This window comes from Sebastes umbrosus, chromosome 18 (genome assembly GCF_015220745.1).
Source record: "Sebastes umbrosus isolate fSebUmb1 chromosome 18, fSebUmb1.pri, whole genome shotgun sequence".
Taxonomy (NCBI): Eukaryota; Metazoa; Chordata; class Actinopteri; order Perciformes; family Sebastidae; genus Sebastes; species Sebastes umbrosus.
The window spans coordinates 15,041,068-15,068,694 of record NC_051286.1 but is presented as its reverse complement, the minus strand read 5'-3'; the positions used below and the strand labels follow the sequence as shown (position 1 = coordinate 15,068,694).

The following is a 27,627-nucleotide window of genomic DNA, read 5'->3' as shown; positions in this document are numbered from 1 at the left end:
GTATATAATATGTTTTTCCTGTATCTATACTGGCTTATTTTATATTAATATTAGGTTTGTTAAGTTTCTTTGTACCGAGAATGTTATTATTGTTGTTGTTGTTTCAAAATGAACAAAAAAAACAATAAATATATTATTGAAAAAAAGAAATTACGATAATATAAATTGTTGAAATAATACACTAATTAATATACTTTCAAGGTATGGAATGAGACAGTTAATATTTTTTTTTAGCAGGATATGTTTATCCTGACAAACAACCAGCATGGTGATATATTGTCTTCAGGCATTTCTCTGGGAGCCCTACGCGACCCACGTCAAGCTGTTTAAGGACCCCAGGATGTCCATGCTTGCTGAGCGTAAGTTCATTTCTTCTGGATGTTTTAACGGATATTTCCCTTTTTCTTTCACTTTAACAATATGTATTTTTATGTTTTGTGTTTGCTAAAAAACACTGCTACCAGCTGCCGAGAGGCTTTCTTCTGGAAATCTTCAGTATTTCGTATTTATTAAGTTATTCCGGTAGCTAACATTAGCATTAGCATTAGCACAGCAGTCTGTGTAAACACGTGTTTTCTCTTCTATCTCTGCATCTTAACTCCAGTAACTTGTCATTAGCTCACTTTAGCTAACTGTATTGTCCGTACTGACCTAATACTTGTATTCATGTGTCTGCTCTCTATTTAATAAACTTGTTATAAGCTATGGCATGTTGTACTCTCAAAGCAATGGTCGGATGATGGGGTATAAAGTATTGCTTCTGCTCTGATTCATGTTGACAGTTGTCAACTATTGTTTACATGCACATGACACTTCATTGTCCTGATTATCTGGGCCGAAATCTGGTTTATTGACTAAGTGAGATCACTATACTATAAGGTTTTGAAATGTGTATACTGTTTATTTAAAGGTCCCATGTTATAAAAAAGTGAGATTTTCATGTTTTTTTATTATAAAGCAGGCTTAAGTCATATATATATATATATATATATATATATATATACTGTGAAAGTATCGAAACACTCAATCCACAGGGGAAATACACACAGCCCGTATTCAGAAACTCTGCATTTGAAACAAGCTGTCAGGATTTCTGCCCATTTGTGATGTCACGAATATACACTATTTAGACCCTTGACACAGGTTTAAACGTAAACATTCTAAATGTGTCCCAGTTTATTTCCTGGTTGCAGTGTATGTGAATGTCATCAGCTGACAGGAAGTACACATGGACCCAAGCTGTTCGCAATTCTGTTGCAATTCTGTCAAAATGTGCTAAAACGGAGCGTTTCAGACAGAGGGTAAATACAGGCATATTCAGGCTGACAGTATGAGGAAAATAAAGTTTTTCTTTTAACATTACATCATGTAAACATGTTGTAGTAGAAACACAAAATACAAGAATGAACCTGAAAATGAGCATAATATGGGACCTTTAAATGATAAAGGCACAGGACAGTATCACAGTCTGATATCTATCTCTGTGTTAACAGTTTTATGCATTATCTGTACAGTAACAAGTTGTTTGTGTGTGCATATTAAGGACTAGTCAGTATCACCTTGCAGTATCCTACTGGTCCTGTTCGTTATGTAATATTTTGTTGGATGTCTGTTATGTAATGATGTTGCTGCTCTCTATCCAGCCCGAAGGAAACAGAAGTGGTCTGTCGACCCCAGGAACAGCACCTGGAGTAAAGATGAGTCCAAATTCGGCCAGAAGATGCTGGAGCGAATGGGCTGGTCCAAGGGCAAGGTGAGGTGGATCTCTCTTGTCGGGTCAACAGTGGTGATGTCTTAAGACGTTGGCAATGAATGAATGGATGAGTTGGTGTGACACATGTTATGTCCTTTCTTTTCCTGTGTAGGGCCTGGGCAGAACCGAGCAAGGCACCACTGACCATATCAAAGTAAAAGTTAAAAACAACAACTATGGTCTTGGAACCAGTGTCAGCTGTGAGGTGAGCACATTTAACACTTTGTGACTTAAAACTTGAATGAAATCTTTTTCTTGCCCTGTTCATTTTTCTCCATGTTTGTTAATTTTAACACCTCCTATAAACAAATATGTCTATTTTTGAGGGATTTTTTTCCCAAGAGAACTTAAAGAGAATACTGTATGTAATCAGATCATAGTGATTAGCCTACATTACTCACAAGGTTATTTGTAGACGCCTCTAATGCATGGGAGCAGTTTATGCATTGTGAAATGGTGTATTTAAACTACTTGAACAACAATTATTTTTCTTGAGGAATATTGCAGTCTCTCTTTAAAATGTCATGTGTTTCAGTACAGATTTAAATGACAGTCTTGCTCCACAAATACTAAGTCTGTCCCCTTAATACCTGATTTAAGCACCACGTATTACCTTATACAGAGAAATGTTTCTGCAATTAAGACTACCCTCATTCATTTAAATGGGCTGGACAAAATAATAGAAACACCTGTCATTACACAATTCAATTCAACAGCACCACAAACTACGTCCTCCAAAATAACCACACAGTTGAATCGACACCTCTCTAAAACATTTTCAACAAAAACCTTCATGAAGGCTGGATTGAGGTTGATTTTGTGTGTTGTATTAGACTGCAATATTTAGCTATGTGTACCTAATAAACTGGCAACTGAGTATCCAAATCCATAATTATCTCCCGCATTACTTTTGAAGTTATTGTCTGTTACGTTATGTTGACATCTGGTGTGTTCACAGGATAACTGGATCGCCCACCAAGATGATTTCAATGAGCTTCTTGCGCAACTGAACAACTGCCATGGTCAAAACAGCAGCACTGGTATGTACAAACAGCAGCGTTAAGATGCACTGTTTATGAACAGGTTGTGAATTTATTTGTGGTAGTCAACTTCGTGGGGTGTTACTGTGTACTGTTCAAAAAGGTGTCTGTCACTTGTTCTTCACAATCTAATCCCTGTTGCATTAAAGAAAATGTTTTAGTTGATTTTAGTATGATGCCAAAAACAAGGTCCTTAAAGGGATAGTTTGGGTGTTTTGAAGTGGGGTTGTATGAGGTACTTATCAATAGTCAGTGTATTATCTACAGTAGATGACGGTCGGCACGCCCCCAGTTTGGAGAAGCAGACAGGACTTACCATATAGGAACCAAAGCAATGTACTGCTGTGGACGAGGCGAGCAGCAAAACGTATTTTAGCCTCCTAAAAGAAAGGCCCACCTAAAAATAAATCATTATCAGTTTAAGTGTACGCTATATTTTCACCACTTTACCTGAACTGAAGCCGTTGTATCAATCTATGCTCTCGCCAAAGCCACGAGACTCCATTGAAAAAAGACCTGTAATTTTACCTCGCATTACACGGGAGTTGCTGGTCTACCACTGCCTCGTTCGGTTAGTTTGTTTGTGCTATGTTGTGCTCTGATGAACCTGGACTAACCAAAGTCACACAATAACACAAACAAACTAACCAATCGAAGCAGCGGTAGACCAGCAACCCCCGTGTTCTGCGAGGTAACACTACTGTTTTTTTCAATTGAGTCTGGCTGCTTCGACAATCGCATAGATAGCGGTTTCAGTTCCCCGTCGGATATATGGACTGTATAGCTGTCTCATGGCAAGGTAAATCAGTGAAAATATTCAAAATATATCATAAACTTAAACTGATAAGGATTTTTTTTAGGTAAGCCTTTCTTTTAGGTGGCTAAAATACGTTTTGCTGCCGGCCCCGTCCACAGCAGTACATTGCTTTGCTTCAATGTGGTTAACTCCTGTCTGCTTCTCCAAACAGGGGGCCGACCTCTATCTACAGTAGGTAATACTCTAACTATGGATAAGTACCTCATACAACCCCACTTAAAAACACCAGAACTATCCCTTTTAAAGTTTACTGCCTCTTGCAACACCACAGCTCTCACAGCGTGTTCAAGCACTTTGTTAATAGTTGATTAGATCTATTAGTAGTAATATAAAATATGCCATGCACTAAATATGTGTCACATATGGCTCACACTGGCACTGCATTATGTAGAGTTAATACATGATTTATACTTACTGTCAGTAGTAACCTTCCCAACACTGTCGCTCTGTATAAACTATGCGACTACACCAAATACAATGCAGCTTCTTCTGTGTGTTTGGTCCATCATTGGACAGTAGAGGGTGCTGCACTGCAACATTTAGGAGAAAAAATGTTTGGATACAGTTACTGTCATACAATTCATATCTTCATTATCACTGTTCTGGGAAACAAAGCACATATAGAATACTATTTTTTCCGAGTTGGTAAAGCTGCGAAATGATGCTGAACATCTTAAATTTGTAACTACATGTGCCCATATTTATTTTGTTATATTTTCTTTTATTTTTTCTATAGAACCTCCACCACCAGAGGAGCCGAAAGGATTCAGCTTGGAAGAGAAGTCCAAGACCTCCAAAAAGAGGGTCCATTACATGAAGTTCACTAAAGGTGAGTTGATCTTTTGGCAGCCGACAGGTCCTTACAGGAGCAGGCAGAGATCAGAGGGATAAACATAGCTCAGGAAGATGCTATTTGTGCACACAGTGTTTTCATTTCTCATTCCCAGCAGTCATTACATTGACTACATGTAAAACTGTTTCTGTAGTATCAAACTCAGCCAGACTGGATCAACGGTTCTTTGTTTCAGGACAACTGTGCACTGATTTAAGCTCAGCATCTCTTTTTTGCCAGCAACAACTCAAGTGTGTGCCTCCATTTTTTTAGTTTTCCACCTTTCCTCCAATCCACCTAGACAGACAGAAAGCCTCCTTAACTCCTCGTTGAGCCTTGTGCACTTGGCTGAGACCACAGGTGCTGATCAGAGATCTGACAGGCTGTGCTGGGTCAGTTGGCCCGGGTCAGTGCTAGGGGAGGTTATTAATAACTCTTCTTTCTACTTTTCATTACTCCTTTACACGTCAGGAAGTCAAGATTTGCTGGTCAAGGCCGGTACACTGATAGGCACGAGGAGGAATTTGGTATTCAGGACCACTGGAGACCAAAATGAATAACCACTTGCCCATATTTTACTGCTGAGCTGCTTCGCTTTGGCATAGTTGAGTGATTACAAGCACAACTTCTTAATAAGACAGGGTATTCATTAGTAATGGTGTTTTGATGTTGGACTTGCAATACGTAACTGATATTAATGAAAGTACTTTTTTTTAGTACAGTAATTCTGCAAGTCCTTTTGCCAGAAAGTAGTGCAAGCTCATCAAATAGTAACATGTGTCAAAGTAATTAATCTATAATCGTTTTTGTCATTGGGTTCAAATGTACCTCATGAGGTCAGCATACATGGGAAAACAAAATTTCTGGACTTTTGCCTCACCTGGAAGAGCCTTTTATATTTTACGTCATTCAATAGCAACTTCCTGTTTCCTGTTTGGGGCATCTGGCATGTCCATTTACTGGCCCCCCCAAAAACAACACCTCCCAGAGGCTGTGTGACCCATTAGATGACCCTGCCAGATAAAACATGGCCTCAGCCTCTTCCCCAGACCTCCTCACCCTGTTTTTGTGATCTTAATTTGGCAGGAGCCAGAAAAAGACCACGTCCCTGGTGGATCAGATGCACCATACGAGGCTCACTTAAGACACGAAGCACGGACATTAGGGATGTGATGATTTACCTCCGGATGCTCTCTTGTCTGCCCCCGCTCTCTATACATACTTTATTTAAGTCATGCAATTTGCTATAACAGCGAATTTGTGCTCAAGTTGAGATTTTTCTGACTAGTGCAGAGGCACATTTGCTTCAGTTGGTGTCCCATATTGGTAGTCTGCATCTGTTTGCTGCTCTGATTATGAATGCACCCATTCCATCTCTACATATCACTTCACATTGTTAAATGTTACAGCACATTTACCATAATGGAAATTTGGATTTGTGTTTTTTAAGTTTTTCTTAACCCCTTTTAAAAACGGGAGATCATTGTTTGCATGATCCGGTTTAAATCAATGTAAAATAAAAATAGCGAGGGCATTTATTCTTTTTGCAGCAGAAAACTAAGGCTTCTGACTTTCCGCGTCATCAGGTGGTACGATCATGATGACATCATCACGTTGCGTGCTGTAAAAAAACATGGTGAAATGCGCGGTGGCGACAAAGTATTGCCCCGTAATGGCCGCGGGAGATCGTTGTTAGTATGATCCTGTTTAAATTGATGTAAAATAAAAACCATAATAGCTAGAGCATTCATTATTTTTGCAGCAGAAAGTTAAGGCTTCTGTCTTTCGCATCATCACGATGTACACTTGTGATGACATCATTACGTTACATTACATGCGTAATGTAACAAAACTATCAAAATAGTATTGCACTCGATCTGCTCATAGAAATGAGCATATTTAAAAAAACAATAAATGTGCATATTTCAAATAACTTATGGAGTATTAAGAAATATTTTTTCATGTTTCTACAATTAGAAATATTTTTGGATCAATATTTTTTGTGTTTATTTAATAACGTTTTATGAAAAAACATGTCTGATTTTTGTATTACTTTAATTAATGACACAATTTCAATACTTTTACCAATTGTTATGGTTTATTGACTTACATAACCTTTTAGCTTGGGTTGTACAGATTTCAGGGATATGAAGAATTTGAAGATACTCCGAAAAATGACATCACAATAAGCAAAAAATAACAATGCAGGCACTGGCGGACCATTTCTATTGCAGAGTTCAAAGGGTTGATGAGAATGTAAGATATTATTTCCATTTGGCACTATCTGTCTAGTGTGTCAAAATGAATCTTGATGGCATCAAAATGTTAACCCTGTGCTGTGAATCCCACCAAACTGTGAGCTTATTGAGTTGCTACACTTCTGTTTGGACCACCTCTCTTCACCCCCCAAAACGGCCTCATTGACCCCGCTAAAAAGCCCCGAAAACAATACCTTGCTCAAGTGTTTTTGCCATTTTGACAGCCACATTTGTCTGTTGTTTATCACTGGACATTTGTGTCGACTGTGAACTTGGGCCTCTTTTGTCGTCTTTGCATTAGGATACACTTGTACCCCAACCTGTCGTCAGTTAATAAAGTGATCCAGCAGGACTTTAAGTTCTAATTCATTTGAGGAGGATCCCATCCATTATCACCACCAGCTGTTTGTAAATGGGGAAGCTAAAGAGCCGGTAGCACCTGGCTGACGCTGCTACTGTTTGTGACATTAACACATTTGAAATCAGGTCTCTTACACTATATTTATTTTGTCAGACTGTCAGAAAGTAGAGCAGGAGGCGGTTAATGGGAAATGCAGGTGGGAATGTTTTCACTGGAATTCAATCTCGAGCCAGTTTGTGGCTCTGTAGGTAGTAGTAGACGTGTCTTTGGCAACGTAACACCGCTTTAACTTGTTTCTACTTAAAGGAGGCGGCAACCGTTGTCATGCAACAGAAGGGACGCTGGCACTACTCGTTTGTCCATAAACGATTCGTAACTTGATTGGAAACTTGAGAGTTGAGTTGTTCCGCCTGCCTGAAGTGGTCTGACAGGCATAAACTGCCAGCGCAGTTTGACTGTGGAACTGTCAGTTTTGAGATGGATGTCTCATGTAGGAAATATGTATGATCCTCTCAGAATGATATTAGACAGCTAGCTACAGTCATATTTTATTAATTAGTTTATCATTTTTCTAATGATCTCCGTCTGTTGTTGGCATTGCATTTCTGTGTCCAGCTTGCGGTCTGGATCGGCATGGGCAACTAAAGGGTTACCTGGCAACATGTAACCCGCCACGCCTGTTTGCATGTCTCCACTGACTGCTCCGATGTCGGCTCCCCTCCCTGTGAAGCTGTTGCCAAGTTAAGGCTTGGTAATAGATTTAGTGTTGCTAAGCTTGTTACATGAGAGGTTGAAAAAGTCAGGTACTACTCCTAGTTCTGGATGTGCAGAGATCTGTCAAAGGTCAACCATTGAATCTACCATTTTACAAACCTGATTACATATCCAGTCATAAAAATATTTTAAGAGATATAATTTGCTTAATCTACAGTATAACTGGTTACTTAATTCAATGCCTTGCTTATTAAATACTAGTCTTATTTAGTCATTTATTATTTATTTGATATGAAATCTGTAAAAGCATTGATGCTTAAAAATGTTGTGGCCACAGAACCATCTTCTAAACATCTCTCTCTCCGTCTCAGCGCAGGCCTCCTCCTTACTCTCTTACTCCTGCTTTTTTATTGATATCCTGTTCAGGCTGGTTCCCTCACTGCCAGCGCTGAGGATTGATGGCCTTTGTTTGTGGGGAAAGGCACCAAAATCTCTGCTTGCTTAGGTCCGGGGCCCACAGCATAAACCAGTAACCCAGTTTTAATTGCTACCTCCATCTATCACCTGTCAGGGCAGCAAGGGGCGGTTGATGCAGAATTTAACTACAGCTCTCCATCCGTTGCTCCGTGTGGTTGGCTTTATCGCAGTCTTGGGGCTTTTTAACAAAACAAATGTTCGCATTTCAGTAAAGCTGCAACGGTTAATCAATTAGTTGTCAACTATTAAATTAATCTGCAACTATTTTGGTAATCAGTTTGAGTAATTTTTTATGAGAAAAAGTCAAAATTCTCTGATTCCAGCTTGTTAATTTCCTGGTTTCTTTACTCGTCTATGACAGTAAACTGAATATCTTTTAGTTGTGGACAAAACAAGACATTTGAGGACATTTGAGATATCCCACTCATGAATTTTTAAGCTTTTACGTGTTACAAGTGGCTAAATGAGACTACAAAACATCATCATGCCGACACCGTCCGCCTTTACGGTCTCGTGTATACTCGCGCTCATGCGACCGTGGTGTAGTTTGTTTATAGCCTAACGTTAGCTTTTAACTTCTGACGATTGCATTCACACTTCGAAAATCATAAAAGTGGTGTTCATTTGTGGAGATTATCTTGCTGAACAAAACGTGAAAGTATCATAAACGTGTGTTTGGCACAGAGTTTATTTTCTGCAATAATCCAAAACCCAATGGAAAAAAATCCCATTGGCTTTTTGTCGAGGGAACCAGGGCGATGCTAACTTCCTGGTTGCCATACAAAAATACCTCATCCATGCACCATTTATATGACACCATCAATCTTATTTTTTCTTTTTTAGTAATACGTTACATTTTTATTTGTCAAATTGTGTGTTTCTACGTAGAGCCTCCGTGATCTGTTGGTCTGGTTTGACTAGTTATCTGTACTGACAGTTGTTGCCATTTCAACTGTGTCCTTGGAAACCAGCATGTATTCACTAACACTTTCCACTGCACGACAGCGTAATGGCATTCAGCCACCTTTTGAACGTTTGGGCTCCTTTTTTTTATCCGAACGTTGTTATTTGCACTTTCACCTGAAAGCCTGAGAATTTTGACGGGTACTTCCACATCCAAACAGCAGAAAGGTCAGATTGGGCATCATTTTACAGTACGTTTGACCCGAGTTCACTAGATGACAAACACCACAGGCCCCCCTCCCTCCTCATTTATTTTAGTTTTCCAACATACTTTCTTGGGTTTTACTTCTTAGACCTGCATGTGCAGTGACTTTCAAAGCCGTGAGTAGGGGAGATAGAGGTTTAAAAGCAATAAATAACCAAATGTTATCAGAGCCCCGCTGAAGGAAGAGGATGCAGCTGTACGAACAGGACCTGGGCTTGAGACAGACGACTGTGTGCTCCAGGAGTCTTTGAGGCCCGGCTTGAAAATGGGAATCCGGAGGCGTGGCGTGGCAGACCTTGTCGTCAGTTTATTTTTCTTTGCCGTTTTATCCCAGGAGCAAGAAGCAAACCACGCAAACCTTTGCTCAACAGACCACCTCCTACCCCCAACACACACACACACACATACAGAGACACAAACATACTCATGCTTTCAACATTACAGGTTACCTAGGTGAAATATTCGCCCTTTAGATGTCTGCATTTTAAATGTATTTATTTTGTTGCTGTCTGTGTGTTAAATGTGACTATGAATTGTTTCTGGCCACCTTTTGGCACATTTCAAACATAAAGACCCACTAGTTTATGCCAGAAATGACTTTTTTTGTTTTGCGGATTGGCAATTTCTGTCATTTTATCCTGTTGTTTGAATTAGTCTTGGTTCTTTCTAGATGCCAGAATAATCAAGCTAAAAAAAACAACAACTTAGTTTTAAACTGAGTTTTAAGTTGCTGTATGGTTTTGAATTGTTTTTATTTTTCCCTACTAGGAAAGGACCTGTCCTCTCGTAGTGAAACAGACCTTAACTGTATCTTTGGGAAGAGAGGAAGATCTGCAATTCACCAAGAGCAGGTAAGAAAGAGATCAAGATTATTCACATTAGCCACAAATCCTCTCTTGCCTTAAAGTTGAATTTAGGCATTTTCCAAATGTCCATCTTAATTAATTGATTCTAACAAATAAACAAATAATATATATATACTGTATATATATTTTTTATATCCGATAAAAATCCTGCACACCATTGATTGGCTTGGTTTCATTTCTGCCATAAAACAAGCTACACATAAAACACTTATCTGAATATATCACAGGAATTAAAAATGATTGAATAAAAAATACCCTAAAAGTTAAAACAACGTATTTCCATAGTTCCAAAGTGTGTTCAAGTGATCAACTGTCTTTCACAGTCAGTTTATGATCAGAAATATTTGTCTGTAGGACTTTTGTGTAGTAATTATATCCAAAATAGGAAATATGGTTACATCTAATACCTGTAATATATGACTATATTCATTAGATCCAGTCAGTTTTATCCTGTCAAAGTGCACTATATATCCAGTTACAAAAGGTCCAGCACAGGGCAGAAGTAGCTCAGCCTAATGGACTTGTCTATTCAAGTCCCTGCATGGACTAAGTACAGAGTTTGGACTGGCAGCTGGAAAGGTGCCAGTTTGCCTCTTGAGCAAGGCATCGACCTCCTAAAACTGCTCCCCGGACGCTCTATAGGAGCTGCCCACTGCTCCTAATATACTGTATACCAGGATGGGTTAAATGCAGTAGCTAAACTTCACTGTGTGCTGTGCTTTACTATGTACAATGTGTGACAATAAAATTGTAATTTTACATTTACAAAATATCTGTAGAGAATATTTCTAAACCAAGGTGTCATTTACTCTTTTTGCAGTGAAACAGTAGTTTTCTAAACTGAGCAGCCCTGTGATCTTTCTTAACCCAGTCGTGTGCACCGGGGGAGGTGATGACATACCTCTGGCCAGGTGGCTCAAGCTTATCTGCCTCTGTCTTGGTGATTAAGGATGACCACTGGTGCTGATGCCTCCATCAGTTGCTTCTACGGGGCCCAGCTCCTGAGCAGCCTGTGGCCCTAGATTAGCCATGTCACATCGCGTAGCTTTAACACCGCCAACAGGCCACCGATCGCGGCAAGAGCACCTAAATCCAGTTAAGGGATTTGCACTCTTACCCCCTACTCCTCTCTCCCCCCTCTTCTCTACTTCTGTCTTGGAGCGCTCACACCAGGTAGTTATAATGCCAGCGGGCATTATTAAAGGCAAATCAAAATTGGGGTGAGGTGTGCGGAAATCTCAAATGATGATGCTTGCAAAAAAGTTCTCTTTTTTTGCTCTTGGCATCGGTGGGTGGTCACTTCAAACGTCACTTTTGCCATTTGGCGTTTTGCTGGCTCTCGTGCTTTTTGAAACGTAGCTTACAGGCTCAAACAAGTGCAAGTTGCATTTCAGTGCTGGTAAGATCCTTTGGCTTACTTATCAAAAACAAAACTGTACTTATTAATGTATTAACCTGTGTTTAGTCTCTTCCATTTATGGTCTATTTAATTTGAAATGGGGTTTTATTTTGTCAGAAATTAAACAAAATTAATCTGCTAATAAAACTTTCTGTGCACCAAAGGTACAGTTGAACTTATTTATATATTTACATTAATTGAGTCCCACCACCCATTACCTGCCTTACTCAGTTGAAAATACTGACAAATACAATCACGATGTTAGATAAGTACTGCATATTTAGATATAAGATGTTTTAGATGCTAACAGATGGGACATTTTTTCTGATTTTTCATGAACATAAACTGTGGTATTATCATTATAAAGACACGAGAAGTGATGCAAGCAGACACTTCCGTTATGAATTAATAAATCTTCATTTAATGAAGTGGTATTTTCGGTGTCGAAAGTTCTGCTGACTCCATACAGAGCCAGAAGGACAATAACAAATGTAGCTTTTGGACTCCGAGACACAGAAAAGCCTCTTGTTTGGCTCCCTCTGTTTATCTCAAGCATTTGGCTTGAAGAAATTGGCATCTTAAAAATCCATAAATTGCGCGAGAAAAAACCTTTTCTATTCCCCCGCAGGTGCCGAGCCATAGCATCACAATGGCTGCTGCTCCCCAGCTGATTAACATTGGAAATGCAAGCAATACACACCGTCATTTCCTCCCTAATCGTTTGGTTATGGGTTGTTATTTTTCAGCCAGGAGGGACACCATTGACCATATCGAAAACGCTGAACACAATTACAATGGCATCCCATGAGGCCTTGTGTTGAAGCCCGGCAACATCTGAGGTTGCTGGGAAGGGGTAAAGAGGGTGATGGACCAATCAAGCTCTAGGCATTGTGCAGGATCTCCTGCGAGTGTGTCCGTGACACTGCCAGTGACCCTCAGCGCACCCTGATCTGTGCTTACAGTAGTCCACCATTACTGTTACAGCACAAAACACGCTCCACAATATACACACATGCAATAATCTCAGTACCCTAAAGAGTTGTATTGCTAAGTAGTGACTATATCAACATTAGGGGCCTCTGTTTAGAGTGGATTGGCAGAGGGTTTGCACCATTATCACATATCTGCATGCTGACAAGGTGAGGCCAAGAGACCTGACCAAATCTGGATCTCCAGAACTGCCCTCCTTCCCGCTCATGAATCTCCCAGCACTTCACCCACCACCCACTGCTGTCCCTCCAGCCTCCCTTCCACCAGTCCCCCCCCACTGCTGGGGTTTTCCTTCCTCCGCAGTGATGTGCTTCCTGCTCGCCTCTTATCGCTGCTCACAACGCTCCCCTGAAACGCAGACAGACAGACGCACACACACACTCGGCTGTCCCACGTGCCCCCGTTCGTCAAAAGGCAGCACTGGATGTGTTGAAAAGACCAAATGAGCACATGGGACAGATTATTAACCCCTTCATGTTAATTGGCTCTATAGAGGTAGCCACTACGTTTCATCCGTGTTTCACCCTGAACTACCGTTTTTTTGTGTAAACCTCCTGCCCTGACAGTAGAGCTGTGTTTTGGGTTAAAATCACCCTTTTTGATTTAAGATAACTTTCTAACATTTTCCATTTTAATGTATGTGTTTTGTATAAAAATTAGGGCTGTTAACGCAAATACATTTTAATGCAACTAATTTATTTAACGCATTAACGGAACTTGGGATTTTTAGGTTTCAGCGGGATCAATTTTAAAGCTTGAGGCTAAATAACGCTGCAAACATGCACTAAATTTTGGCGAGGAAATACTGTCATGGCCATTTTCGCAGGGGTCCCTTGACCTCTGACCTCAAGATATGTGAATGAAAATGGGTCCTATGGGTACCCACGAGCCTCCCCTTTACGGACATGCCCACTTTATTATAGTCCCATGCAGTTTGGAGCAAGTCATAGTCAAGTCAGCACACTGACACACTGACAGCTGTTGTTGACTGTTGGGCTGCAGTTTGCCATGTTATGATTTGACCATATTTCTTAATGTTATATGCAGTACCTGTGAGGGTTTCTGGACAATATTTGTCTTTGTTTTGTGTTGTTAATTGATTTCTAATAATAAATACAGACATTTGTATAAAGCAAGCATATTTGTCCCATACCATGTTGATACGAGTATTAAATACTTGACAAATCTTCCTTTAAGATACATTTTGAAGCGATAAAAAATGCGATTATATTTGCGATTAATCACGATTAAATATTTTAATTGATTGACAGCCCTAATAAAAATGTCTTTCGGAGTTGAAACTAAAATGCTGGAAGAGAGCTTTTGATATTCTTCAAACAACCATAGATGCACTTGGATGCAGGAGGAAAAAAGAAAATTTAAGACCCTAGCTGTGTGACACACAACCATAAATTGTCCCCGTCCGACCGCTCCATAGGCTTAAAATAAAAAAAAAAAGGCATTTATTGAGAAAATTTCAATGATTTCATCCTCATAGATATCTGATCAAAGAATAATAGAACAAGCCTAAGCAAGCATGTCGTTGTCAACTTTGGATAATTTACACTTTTTAATCATTGATAAAAACACATTTTAGATATTCAAACTGTATTGAGCTTTAATACCCGGCCCTACTTAGAAATGGAAAGGTGAGTACTAAAATGATTAAAAGCATACCAAACATACACTCAGTGTCCACTTTATCAGGTACACCTGTACAATCTAATGCAATCCAATACAATTATCTTTTATGATGCCAATCATGTTCCATTTTTTTTTCTAAACACTTGTCATAGACGTGTTAAATCATTTATACGTTTTAGCATCATGGTCATATTAGTGGTAGTGTAGTTTTGCTGGACTGCATTATATTGAGAGGGGTTCCTAATATTCTGCCCTCCCTCATGTATGTAAATAGGGAAGACAAAAATTAGAAACACATCTCAATATAATGGAGTCCACTAACTCTGACCTCGGTAATAAAAATACAATTGAATTTACACATTTCCGACAAAATTATTTGTTAAATACAAACCCTGATCTACAGGATAAACATATGACCGCCATTTCACCCATAACCTCATTCCAGCATACCGTGTAGCCACCTGAAAATGTATGCTTAAAGCCATTATTTACACTCCCTGACCAGTGAGGGTTATCAGGTAGTGGTGGAGCACCTGTCCATCTACGTGGCTCTCTGTTATCCATCACCCATCCCACGCCTGCAAGCCCCCTCCATCTCCCGCTTCCTCTTGTGCCCCTCAACACAATTACTCACAGCATGACAAACGACAGGCTCTCTCTGCCGAGATATCAAAAAGCCCCGGCCACTTCTAAATGAAGGCACTTTGGCAGCCCTGTGCTCCCCATGCTTATCGGCGGGCGAGCAGTGCCCCTGGCCGTCCTGCGTCCCCCTCTCCTTCCTCCTCCTTCTCCGCCACCGTGCCCTCCTCTGGGGGTTTAGTTAGGGGAGCCACATGGAGGGCCAGCCCGGCTTGATTTATCTCCCTTGCCCCTCTGCCCGGCCACTCAGGCAGGCCGAAAGAGCCGACGAGGCTCCAACGGGCCTCAGCTCGAAAGCCCGGCATTAGCTGAAATAAACCATTCTGCCGCCCAGTGAAAAATGTCCTCTGATTGGCTAATTAATCAGTCAAAGGGGAGCGACGCGGCTTGTGACTTGAGGGACCCAAGCGGGCGACCGCAGAGGGCCTGCTGATAAATAGACTCCCCGCCGATTCATATATCAACAAAAGTTAGTCATTTTTTAAAGCCGCCAGCTCAGTTGAAAGGTGGAAACAAGCCATAGTTTTATTTTTCCACCTACATTTGCTTCTGCGTTTCTTTTGGGAGGGGGGTTGTGGGTGTTTTGAAAAATACCAAATTTTATCTTTTTTTATTGTTGGTTTGTTTTTCTTACTTTTCAAGCTGTTTTTCTAAAAACCTAAAAGTATATTATTACTGTAAAATGGCCATACCGTAGATACCGACATTCAAACTTTGTCATTGTAATAAATGTTTAAGTAAATAAAATTACATTTCAATATTTCAGTTTTAACATTTAGTAAATTATATTGATTTTGTGAAGAATCCCCAGCATCATTTATAATATCATTTTAGTGTATTTAAATGCAGTCAGCAAAATGTAATTTTCAGTTTACTGATTCAGCCTCTTGATCAGTACAGTAAAAAAAAAAAATAACATTCATATCAGTAAATATCTATAACTAATTAAGTTTTGCAGTCGACAGAGATGTTAGAATACCTCAAAATTGTTACAACATCGACCCGTTTATTAGTTCTATACTCCTTAAATGTGTCAGGGAAGAAAAATGGTTGAGTATAATTTGGTACGCGGCTTGTTTTGACGTCTGAGCCCTCCAGTCAGACGGTCGGTATGGCTCACCCAGCTCTCGGGTCAGCATGACCCCTGCGGCCTCTCCCACTCCCACTCCTGCTCAGGCACAAAGGGCCGAGGATCAGGCCTCATCGGGTGGCACCTGTTGCAAGTTTTTCCCTGCCCACGCGTCGTCCACATGAAGGATCGCACGTCAGCGGGGGCTCCCCCGATACCGCCATCTTAAGGAATATGGGGCAGGGGCGGCGCGGGCTGGGGGCCTCGAGCGTTTGGCAGATGCGTCGGCAAGGCGCCAGGGAGCCGGTGGGCGGAGTCGAGCGGCGAAACTTTGCTGACGGCGCAGAGGCGAAATGTCTTTTCACTAAAGAAATTGTCTTCAACTCTAGAACGGGTTTCACAGGTTGCTGCTGAGGCCCGTGAACCAACATTGAAGTGAGGTCGTGCTCAATTGTTATTTTAAAAGTGTGTCAACATTAATAGTATGGTTGATGTAGATGAGGCAGATCTACACAGAACATATCTTCAGTTGCTATAATCATTCAGGACTAAGACATTAGTTTTATTTCAGCTTGACTTCATGCAAGTAAGCAGACTGACAAGTTTTACTATTTTTATCTTCCATTTGTGTTATTTCAAATCTCTATATTTGTATTTGTTTTATTAGCTTATATTTGTAGGATTATTTTGTATTTACTGCTGAGTTCCACTACATTGTATAATTGACAGTATAAATAGAAACATGGCACCAAAGCAGAGATTTTTTCTTCTGTGGCTCAGTTGTCCATCAACCTGCAGCATTGATCTGTTGAAAGGGGTTACCGGTGTAAACGTGCATTGTCGCAGCGTGGCTGGCGCAGTTTGAATGGGCCGGTGCACTCATGCAGGCTTATTGTGAAGCTGAAGAGCTCTAATTCATTCTCAGATAACATCTAATTGCCTCAAGCAAAAGCTCGAGGCCTTTCTTTAGCATGTTTGTTGACAGGCCCTTTTGCTTCTACCGCCGAAAATATCAAGACCCGCCAAGCGACCCCCCCACTCCACACCCCTGCTGCAAAGACACACACACACACACACACACACACACACACACACATTTACCACCTACCTCCCTGGCAGTTCTGTGGACTGCTCCCTCCTGGCCATGCCAGCTCGCTGACACTTACAGATTAGCGCAGGACAAAAAAGAAAAAGAGGGCGTCCGTCTCTTAGTTACGGGCCTAAGCTAGAATACATGGGGCCAGGGTAATTACCGCCTGGTGAAGCTAACCGCCCAAAGATTTCCAGCCCTCTCGGCTGTTTACAGCCGCCGACTACCGTTTAATCACTGACTCTTTAATCTAATAAATCACAGCTGGGGAAAATAATCACTGCATCTTCCCTCTCTGGGGTTGGGGTGGGGTTACCTTATGCTCTTGAGGGGGGGCATTGTCGGCAAGTGTTTGCAATGTTGAACAAGCACAGGGCAGTCATGCTGCATGCATAATGTTGTCTTCATTTGTTACTTATGATAAACGTTCTCACACCGGGCACAAAGTGCAATTTTTCAAACCGCATTTTTTTGTCTTAACTACACACAGAAAGTCTGCCTTTAGCAAAAGTATTGCTTTGTGGAAGCATGTGTGGTGTTTAATGTTACAGTACGTCATTTTTATAGTTTTTAACTTTGTTACTTTGTGTAATTTCCGATTAAAAGGAAGTAAAATATTATGATCACTTTGGAGGCTGCGACATTACTTAAAAAAAATTATTGATGGTCAACCGAATGGTTTGCTTATTTACCCGGGAATAAGGTATCCACCTGTTTTTCTGTCCGCCCACATCAGGCTCATGAAGGATGGGCTGCTGGACTTGTGTGCTCATCAGGGAGAGACAGCTGGCTAATCAGGGCCTGATCCATAGACCTTGAGTATCGCCAAATTTATTATTGTGGCAGGACAATGAGGGCACACTCATGCAATTACAGACCCAACCAATATTGGCTAGAAATTATTGGAAAAAAAAAAACGGCAAGTAATGCAAACAGGCAGTTTTTTAAGAAAATAAATGGGCAACTGCAGCTTTGTCAAATGCTAATTAACATGTGAGCCAGAAGGTGACTTTATACCTTTCTGAAAAGCTCATTTGTAAGACATATTTATCTTGTTTAAATTCTTTCATAACTTTTAATATATCGAAAGAGTGAATTTCTCAACCTTGCAGTATTATACTGTATATAAACAGTCACAATTTTCATTATTTCTCTTATTTTTAAACCTCATACCTGTAACTTGATGGACTTGGAAGGGCTGGTAGTGCATGGGAAGGCTGACTTTGTTATTATTTTTTGCCTCCTTTTAATCTGATCGGGGTCTTGGCCAGGTTTTAATATGAAATGTTAAAGAATTAATAAGTTATTTGACTTTCTAAGTTTCCCCTTAAATGGTTTTCCAAAAATGTAATGTGTTACGCATAAAAAAACAACTTACATGGCCCAGTTTACACCCATTTTGTAAGCAACCGCATTCACTGGTTTTATCACTGCAGCAGAGAAAAGGAACTGCCAAAATACCAATGCTTTGCTTTGCTACACAATTTTCCAGGACTTCTGTTCGTGATAACAGTAGAAAGGGAGGGTGATTATTAATTGCTAAATTGGCAATGTCTGGAATTAGGGCTGCAACTAACCATTTAGTCATGACAAATGCTCCTCGTGAGTTAGATGGATGTCTTCAGATTCCTGATTTTGTCCAACAGTTAAAATACACAAAGATAAATAATGTAATTTGAAACAAAGAAAAGAATTAACCCTTTTGAGAAGCTGTATATAACGCCCATTTGTTATCCTTTGCGCCTCGTTTCCACATAGCGCCGTGTACGTATGGGAATCAACCGGAGGTTCATTAATTCCTGTAGGAAACTCCATGATCTCCGATGTGTTTGTGAAACTCCTCCGTCCTCCTGTTATGTTAACTTCCATTTTGTTCTAAGTGAAACTTTTGATGGCATATTTAGCAGTTTTGTGAACTGCTTTGTTAAAAGTTGTATGAACCACTATGCATGTTCTTTATATGTGACACAGCTAGCATGCCGTCGACCTTTTCACTTTGAATTTTTTTTATAAATGTGACTCATCTAGACTGGACAGAAAGAAAACGGACAGTAACTCATACATATAAAAACACTTTTATATCTAAGCAGTAACTTCTCTCCCATATCTGCGGTGGTGTTTCTTTCCATCCATAAAGAGATGCATTTCCTTGCGTTGAACACTAGGGGCCATATATCTCCATATACTATACAGATTTATGAACACAAAACAAAACTGTGTGGAAACAAGGTGTTAGTGGGGCGAATGAAAATATTAGGCCCGTCCTGTGCAATCCAAGCATTTAATGGACCCACTGGCTACACACAGTCCAGTCCTTTATGACCCATCGCGACTGCAGCCGGTTGTGGAGATACAAACAAATTAACAGCATCCAGCAGTTTCCGTTAAGGAAATCCACCTAGACTGCAAACATCAAAAATTGAGTTGTTATATTTTGCTATATTTCAGGGACATTTTTCAGGCTAAAACCAAACCACCCTGCCTCAACAGATCCATACCAGAGCTCATCTATGTATAGATAATATATATATAACTAGAGAAACACTATAGGAAACCACTAAAGGGCGATATTTTCTAAATGCAGAGCCGTTCAGCTGTCAAAAAAAACATATTTACTACTTAGGTAGGTCTACTTTCATGTATTCTAGTACTGAAGTGTGTTGTTTAATACGTTGACTCTGTATTAGCAAAGACTCAGTTTTAAAGGCCTTGGATTGAGATCAGGTGCTAAATTCTTATTTAAACATCCCTTAAAGTACTGATTCTGTAATTGTATTCTCTTTAGACATAAGTAGAAGCTTAGCTTCCTCTGTAAACGTTTCAGATCTAGTGAGTAGTCAATTAAATTTCTCTGCCGACCTTGTTGAGTTATAAAAGTTTCACACACACTCCAGTGAACCGTTTTCCACCATCCCTCCGCTGGCTTGATGGACTCTCCTCCTGAATATGTTGGCCTCGGTACCTTGGCACCTTGGCTCATGTCTTACCGTTGGCTTTCCATCGGCTACATTAGCAGGGAGAGATGGAACTGGAGTGTCTTGAAGGAGGCGGCCTGTTGAATGTCTTCCCACCCTCTCCTTTTCTCTGGGACCCTCTGCGGGCCCTCCCTGTGTTCCCTGCCCAGCCCCAGCCCCCGCCAGGGGAGAGAGCGGAGCAGGAAGGGCCCGATAGCCAGCCAGACCGCTCCTCTGCCGAAGGAGCCTTATCTCAGAACTGCACACAGTGCACAGAGCGCATCCTTTTCCTGGGGTTCTGGGTCCGGGAGGAGGAGGAGGATGAGGAGGAGGAGAAGGAGTAGACACGACTTGTTATAGGTGTGTTCTCCAACCCCACTGTGTTGTAGCCGGGGACGGCCTTTTCAATCATTCTTCTCTAGTTCCAGCAATTATGTAAACAGATTTTATAAATCATCAACACATGGTTGTGTCCCTTTTTGAACAGATCCCACTTTAAAATGTGTTTGGTTTAGTATTTGAATAGTAAAACGAGTCATGTTAAATTTTGTTTTTTATTTTTAATGATGGGCATTACAAGATAAAAATCTAAACCACTATGGCATTATTATCTTCACTATGCACTGTATGTTGAAGGTTTGGTCTTTTGTTGCCAGGGCTTCACCTAACCAGTTCAATGAGTAAAACTAGTGACTGACAAACGGACAATATAGAAATGGACGGCAAACCTCTGCTGAAGAATTAACTGCATAAAGCTACCATTGATTACAACTGTAGACTTTCTGCAGTTGCTTTGTGCAGTGCTTTGACCGGCCATTAACAATTTAGGAATGTAAATTAGCACTGCAGCCATTTTATTTAATATTACATAATACATAGAGCTGCAAGGATTAATCGATTAGTTGTCAACTACTAATAAATTACCAACTATTTTGAAAATCGATTCATTGGCTTTAGTAATTTTTTTAAGAAAAAAAAGTCAGATTTCTCTGAATCCAGCTTCTTAAATGTGAATATTTTCTGGTTTCGCTATTCCTCTATGACAGTAAATTGAATATCTTTGAGTTGTGGACAAAACAAGACATTTGAGGACGTCATCTTGTGCTTTGGGGAAACACTGTTTGACATTTTTCACCATTTTCTGACATTTTATTGACCGAACAACTAATCGATTAATCGAGACAATAATCAACAGATTATCCAACAATGAAAATAATTGTTAGTTGCAGCCCTCTTCAAAAGTTGAAGTTTTGCCATATTTTTCTTTAATGTATTAAGGAAATTAAGCGTGGTAAAGTATTGATGCAGCTGTGCTTACATTTTAATATACTATAAATTCATAAAATGGCATTTTGTGATTGCTATGTTTTGTTGTTTTGTTTTTTTAATCATGGAGATACATTTATTCTGGTCTGAGGGTTTGGTCTCATGCCTGCTGTACACTAATACGGTATGGCACGCACACAGAAATGGTGAGTGATACTAACTAGAGAAAATAACACACACCTGGAAATAGGGAAAGAAGATCTCAAACACTACTGCCGAGTTGTTTCTTAGTTACATGTTGCCCTCAACACTCGTCAAACAAAAATCTCCAGGGCTGCCAGTAATGCTGACTGGATCTGCAGCTTTATATCCATACGCTGTACGTATGCGTGTCCTGTCGGATCAGGGTCTAATGGAGATCCCCAGGCAGTGAGGACAAACCACGGACCAAGCTCCAGCCACTTGCCCTGATGAAGGAGATGTTTCTCTCTCAGTCACTCTCCTCTCTTTTTTCCCCCCCCTCGCTCATTCACCCTCTCTTGAGAGTAATTTCACAGGCAGTTCTAAAGTGGCCCCCAGCCATCTTCCCAAATCCCAGTTACATGTTGTTTGGCGCTGTCAGCTCTAAGCCCCATCTCCTCTCTCCCAAGCAGAGAGGATGCCATTGTGCAGTAACAGGGAGTATAGATTTTTCTCTGGGAAGTTGGAAAGTTTTGTTTAATGGCACCTCACCTGAAGGGCCTTCTCCCCCCTTGTTAGAAGTTGGGGTTATTCTAGTCGAGGTCTGAGGTGGCGGAAAACTTTGTGGTCCGTTTGAACACCTGCCTTGTCATTTAGCCTCAACCCTGTGCTCCATGACTGTGAGAGGCTTCTGAATCCATCGTTTGGAGATGGAATACAGTCAGCAGAATATGCAGCCCGTTCTCATTCCCAGGGCGTCAAATACGGACGCTTTGTCGCGGCCAATGGCGTTCGATACCGCCGCACAAGGCACCCTTTAGTGCCGGTATGCGATGCACCAGGCTTTCCATTAATTACAATGTAAACCCATCCTCGTCAATATTAAACGCTCAGGGAAAGTGCTGTGGTGAGGAAGTTAAGAGACACGCTGGATGGGTCCAATAACACAGGGCTTTCATCCAGGAGGCCGCTGTTGGTGTCCCGTACGTTACTTTTCACTTTTACATTACAATCAGCTGATCGTTCGTGTACCGTTTTCACATTTTCCCTGTACAAAAGTAGCCATTTTTAAGCCCGACCATGTTGTTTTTTCCTAAACCTAACTAAATGGTTTTGTTGCCTAAACCTAAGCAGGTGTTTTTCTTTAACTCACAATATTAAGGACGTGTTTACTGCGAGTGAAAAGTGACGCAGAGGGGTCTGATAAATTGCCAGTATGTAAAGAGTTGGGATGAGAACGTGTTGGAATAGGCATGTCAAGTAATACTCGGTTATACTTGGTCAAATCATGATTTTACATGCATCATTTTTAGCCTTAACAAAAAATATTGAACCAGGGGTATATTTGCAGAGCAGCAATTTCTGACCATATTAATCAATATATTAGGCCACAAAAACAATGGTTGTTTCCCTATATCGACTATGAAGAGCCTTTTAGTTGGTTAATATTAATAGCTTGTAGAGTTTCACTAACGTCCCTGGTGGCTAGTTTGGCACTTTTGGTAATCCTAAAAACAAACAAATATAGATACAGTATACAAAGAACCCCAGTGCATAATGTAGTAACGTCACATTTCAGTCTATTTAGGTCCCACAAGACTTGTTCGTATCTACATCCACATTGTTTTACCAGCCCATCAGTCAGCTTGTCTATCTCAATCAGCGTTGAGGGTCAAAGTAGTGTAATCTCAATGTAAAAGCTGAAAAGGCCAAACCGAGAGGTGACTCGGCACAACACCGTGTTTTCAATTCATCTCTAATCTGTAGGGTTTGAAAAATGCCGTCCGCCTCGCCATCTCTGAGGCAATACTCAGAGCGGAAGCATTGTTTAGTGCGATCCTCAGGAGGAGCTCCTGTATTCTTCTGGACAAATCATTATGCATTGAGTAGGCCATTAGGAAAATGAAGACAAATGGGTCGCAGGGGTGAGGTGACAAATTGTTCCTGCTGTAGAGTTAAAATCTAGACCGTGTTGTACCTCACAGTTGAAAAGTGGTCGCTGTTTAATAATGCTGGTGACCAGACTGACTTGCGTTCCCAGATTGGAGACAGGTAACCAAAACAAATGAGTGAGTACTGCTCTTTCCTCCTGTTTAACAACTATGTTCAGTGTTTTTTTTTAGCAAACGGATCACCTCCTGACTGTCTCGCTGGAGTCAGTAGAAGCCTTTTTTGCTCCGAGCAGCTTCCACTTTGATCCTAAAATGGATCGTTTTCCTGACCGAAATCTCTGTTTCTGGTGTTTCTTTGCTTATTGGCAGACACACATCGAGGAGGTACACACATGAACAAACACCTGCCTAAATTGTTATTTCATCTTTTGCAAACATTGCACGATTATGTCATGTTGCAGAGGGAAAAGTCTCAGAATCAAGATGACTTATGACAGACACCAGAAACCTGCAATGGCCAAGAAGAATACTGGTTACATAATCTGTAGATTTTCATCAGAGTTGCCTGAAAGATATTTAAGATATTGGCTTTACAACGCTAGAAATGACAAGCGTCCTGCTTTCCAAGTGTTTTTTGACGCACGTCATACCCTCCCTTGCTCCCTACGTTTCCTGTCTGTATCTACAGTGTCACTGTCTAAAGGCCTTTACACACTGGAGGCCTTTTTTTTGTGCAATTCATTTGCACGTCAAGGTTGATTTTTCTGAACTTTTGCACCGCGACTAAACCAATCAGGTTGTGCGGAACAGGTTGAGTTGCACCTATATTTATGAAACAATAACACAGAGGCTCTGTAGTCTGAACCAAGACCGCAAACTTTATTACTCCTTCCAACCTTGACAAAGGCAGCACTGACCAGATCCACTCCTTCTGTTCTTACCTTTTCACAATAAAAGCCCTATATACAGTATATAATAGTCACAAGCAAGTATTTCACATTTTCGTATCGTTTGTCATGCCCCCGGTGTGTAAAGGCCTTAATACAGGCAAAATGCCCAAAAAGGTGATCATTTAGAAAAGAGAAAATTGACATTGAATTAAATCAACACCTCTGAAAGTTTCATCAAAAACTGAAAGTTATTAACTGCACAATTATTGTATTTTTTTAAAGAAATGTTTTTATTGTTTACCATTCAATGGTTTCCCTAAAGCACTGAATAATTAAGATATGAACTGTTGTCAGTGTTGATTTCCTAATTAAATTAACCGTTTATGTTAAAGGAGAGTAGTTTACTTATCCTAGCATGAACATGTCTGTGTACTTGATGTGACTCTCCGATGAGTGGCAGCTTTGATTCACACATTTAATTTGCAATTTATTAAATTCTTTTGATTGAATCCAGTATAATGAATGAATGAAATCAATATTTCTAAACCATGTGAAATGACATTGTGACACTACAGAACTGCTTTCGCATCAAATATACAGCATTTAGAAATCAACACGTGTGGTTTATTTATTAAATATGGTATGTTTGTAGTCAGACAGAGAGGTAGCCGTTAAGGAGCTGACTGTGCAAGGACACACAGCTGGATGTGTGGAGCCACATTGTGTTTTAAGAAGATGATGATAAATGTCACAATGTGTGACAATTAGGTCCAGTAATGCTTATTTTAAGATGATCCTTTTAACACTTATTGTTAGCTCAACATCCTATTTTGGGCTATTTTCCACTCACTAAAATCTGCCTGGTTAATCTCTGCATGATGATTGACGATCACTTAAGCTCCCTCGGTCCGCCATTGTGTGTCTATTTCTGTGTAGATTCTCTAAATGCTGCATTAAATCCTAACTGTGTCTTCTCATGTGTGTTTTTTGGTCTAGGAGAACAACAGCAGTGACTCTCAGGGTGAGACGGAGGAGACTTTTACTCCTGCTGCCTTTAAACTGGATACAGAGACCATCACCAACACTGTGAAAAGCACCCTCACTATGCAGGAGTATTTTGCACAGCGAATGGCTCAGTTGAAGAAGTCTCGTGGACAGGCCCAGAGCACAGCACCCTCAATGGAAACCGACGAGACATCAGGTCCATCTGAGGAACAAAGTCCCTCTGAGGAACCCAGTGCCAACCTCATCAGCAACGACGACTCGGAAGAGCCCAAAAAGAAAAAGAAGAAGAAGAAGAAGAAGAAGAGCAAAAAGTCAGCAGATGATCTGGAGGTGGTGGAAGAGAACAGCACCGCCGCTCCTATCGTCGTAATAGAGGACGATGAGGACCAACAGCAGGAGCGTTCAGGGAAAAAGAAGAAAAAGAGGAAAATGGTAGAAAGCGAAGGAGCTGCAAATGAGAACTGTAGCTCCACCTCGGGTGCAGAGCAGAACTGTGAGGAGCTGCCTCCGTCCAAGAAGAAGAAGAAGAAGCTTGAAAAACAAAATAAGGAAACTGAGCTACTACATGGACACGGACCAACTGAGGATCAAACTGTAGAATCTGAGGTTGTTGACAAAAAGAAGAAGAAACGCAGAGAGGAGATGGACGATGTCGTAAAAGAGGAAGAGCCGGTAGAGAAGAAATCCAAAAAGGACAAGAAAAAGAAAAAGAAACATCAAGAATAGGATGGAATTGATAGAACTGGCCTCCGATGCCACCAGTCCGTCAGGCTTCAGGAGGACTTGGTACTCGTGTTGTCCGATTATCATGAACATGATCATGTGTACGGACTGATTGCCTTTATGAGAAAGTCAAATGTCTAATAATCTGTCCATGAAGAACACTTTGCTACAGTGACGAGGATAGACATTTGATCACATAAAAATCCTTGAAGCTGTCCATTAAAACCTCAAACTTGTACTGTCGTCCACTGGGATACACATTGTTGTGGCAGATGGTAAAATGCCTTGACTTGCAAAAGAGTTGAGACATTTTGAGAAATACACTTGTTTGCTTTCTTGTAACTTTTCGACAGAGCCAGGCCAATGGTTTCCCCGTTTCCTGTCCGTATCAGGGTTCAACGTTAAAGTTTTTTTTCACTTGCCCGGTTAGCGAAAGTTAATTGTCATTTTAATCTTTAAGTAATTGAATCTGGAGCTTTTCCCACATCCTCTAACGCCACCCAACTAAACTCCTAGGATAAGTTTCTAGGATAAATGAAATGCTCGTTTGCGCTTTAGCTCATAAACTTTGTTTTTTGTCTCCCGATTGGTACTGCACATGTATAAATCTCAACAGAGATGAGAAGGAAGCAAGATGTCTCTCAATTTAACTACTTCAGTCATCAGCTCTGGAAAAGAAAAGGATGCGTTGAATTCTTTTTTTTACCACTTGCCCGAGTTGCTACATTTACTTGCCCAAAGTTGCATTTTACATGCCCCCCGGCAAGTGGGCAATCCTTATTGTTGAGCCTTGTTTATGCTAAGCTAAGCTGACCAGCTGCAGGCTTTAGCTTCATATTCAACGGACAGAAATATATATTCATACAGACATAAGTTGATGTACTTTTTTAAAATGAGCCTCCATCAAATTTAGAAATGATTAGATGAGTGCTAGCATGTGTCTGTCTTATGTCTTATCGAATACAAAGGATCCAAATTGCTAAATTTCAAAATACTACCAAACTATTTTGGAAAATAAATGTGCTTGTTGTTTCACAAAAAATACATCAAAATGATTTTTTTTCAAATACTATTATTTGTGTGTTACATCTTATATCAGCATTATTTATTTAGCATTCACAGTGAATTATATTTTCTTGCCAGCAATTAGTTTTAAGCATCTTATTCCTCAGATAACTGATATCTCCTTAAATGAAAGTGACCCAGAGACAGTTTTTGCCATTTTGTAAAAACAGAAGACATTAATCTCCTCGATGTGATGTATGACTTGACGAATATGAACGGAAGCAGTTTTCTAGAAATCTGGAAAACGTTTGACTGACACATTCATGAGCTGTAAGAAAACAAACGTTGGTGCTTTAACAGGATAAAATCACTTTTTAAATAAATCCAAATAGCAATGTATTTGTGTGTGTTTGTTTTTTTCCTTCATAGGTGGAATGAAATGTAGTTGAATTTATAAAGAAAACAGGAGAGTGGTGAGGAGAAGTAGCTTTACTTCAGTCAAGCAGTGAGTACTGTATATAAGCCTATCAGCTGTAAAGGTAATCTGAAAACAGATTTCTATCTCCTAACACAACCGTCACCCTTTCCACTTTCA

The 27,627-nt window shown here is 40.4% G+C and overlaps 1 protein-coding gene and 1 long non-coding RNA gene across 2 annotated transcripts; one reads left to right on the top strand and one right to left on the bottom strand.

Moving 5' to 3' along the window:
* Nucleotides 1-227: 227 nt before the first annotated feature.
* On the top strand, nucleotides 228-26,206 carry pinx1 (PIN2 (TERF1) interacting telomerase inhibitor 1). Its single transcript, XM_037751670.1, has 7 exons — nucleotides 228-359; nucleotides 1,644-1,753; nucleotides 1,866-1,958; nucleotides 2,712-2,793; nucleotides 4,347-4,439; nucleotides 10,189-10,271; nucleotides 25,296-26,206. Exons 1-7 carry the CDS (start codon nucleotides 266-268, stop codon nucleotides 26,028-26,030), a joined length of 1,290 nt encoding a protein of 429 aa, XP_037607598.1. The 5' UTR covers nucleotides 228-265; the 3' UTR covers nucleotides 26,031-26,206.
* LOC119477554 lies at nucleotides 10,358-27,427 on the bottom strand. Its single transcript, XR_005204252.1, has 3 exons — nucleotides 27,268-27,427; nucleotides 14,944-14,948; nucleotides 10,358-10,371 (listed from the first exon to the last, which is right to left on the bottom strand). It is a non-coding gene; the product is annotated as an uncharacterized LOC119477554 (long non-coding RNA).
* Between the last annotated feature and the right edge of the window lie 200 nt (nucleotides 27,428-27,627).

What these genes read in the sequence shown, in the direction of transcription:
- pinx1 (XM_037751670.1), top strand. Translation starts at nt 266, where the DNA reads ATGGTGATATATTGTCTTCAGGCATTTCTCTGGGAGCCCTACGCGACC. An exon ending in GATGTCCATGCTTGCTGAGC is followed by an intron (nt 360 to 1,643) that starts GTAAGTTCATTT and finishes CTCTCTATCCAG; the next exon opens with CCCGAAGGAAACAGAAGTGG. An exon ending in CTGCAATTCACCAAGAGCAG is followed by an intron (nt 10,272 to 25,295) that starts GTAAGAAAGAGA and finishes TTTTTGGTCTAG; the next exon opens with GAGAACAACAGCAGTGACTC.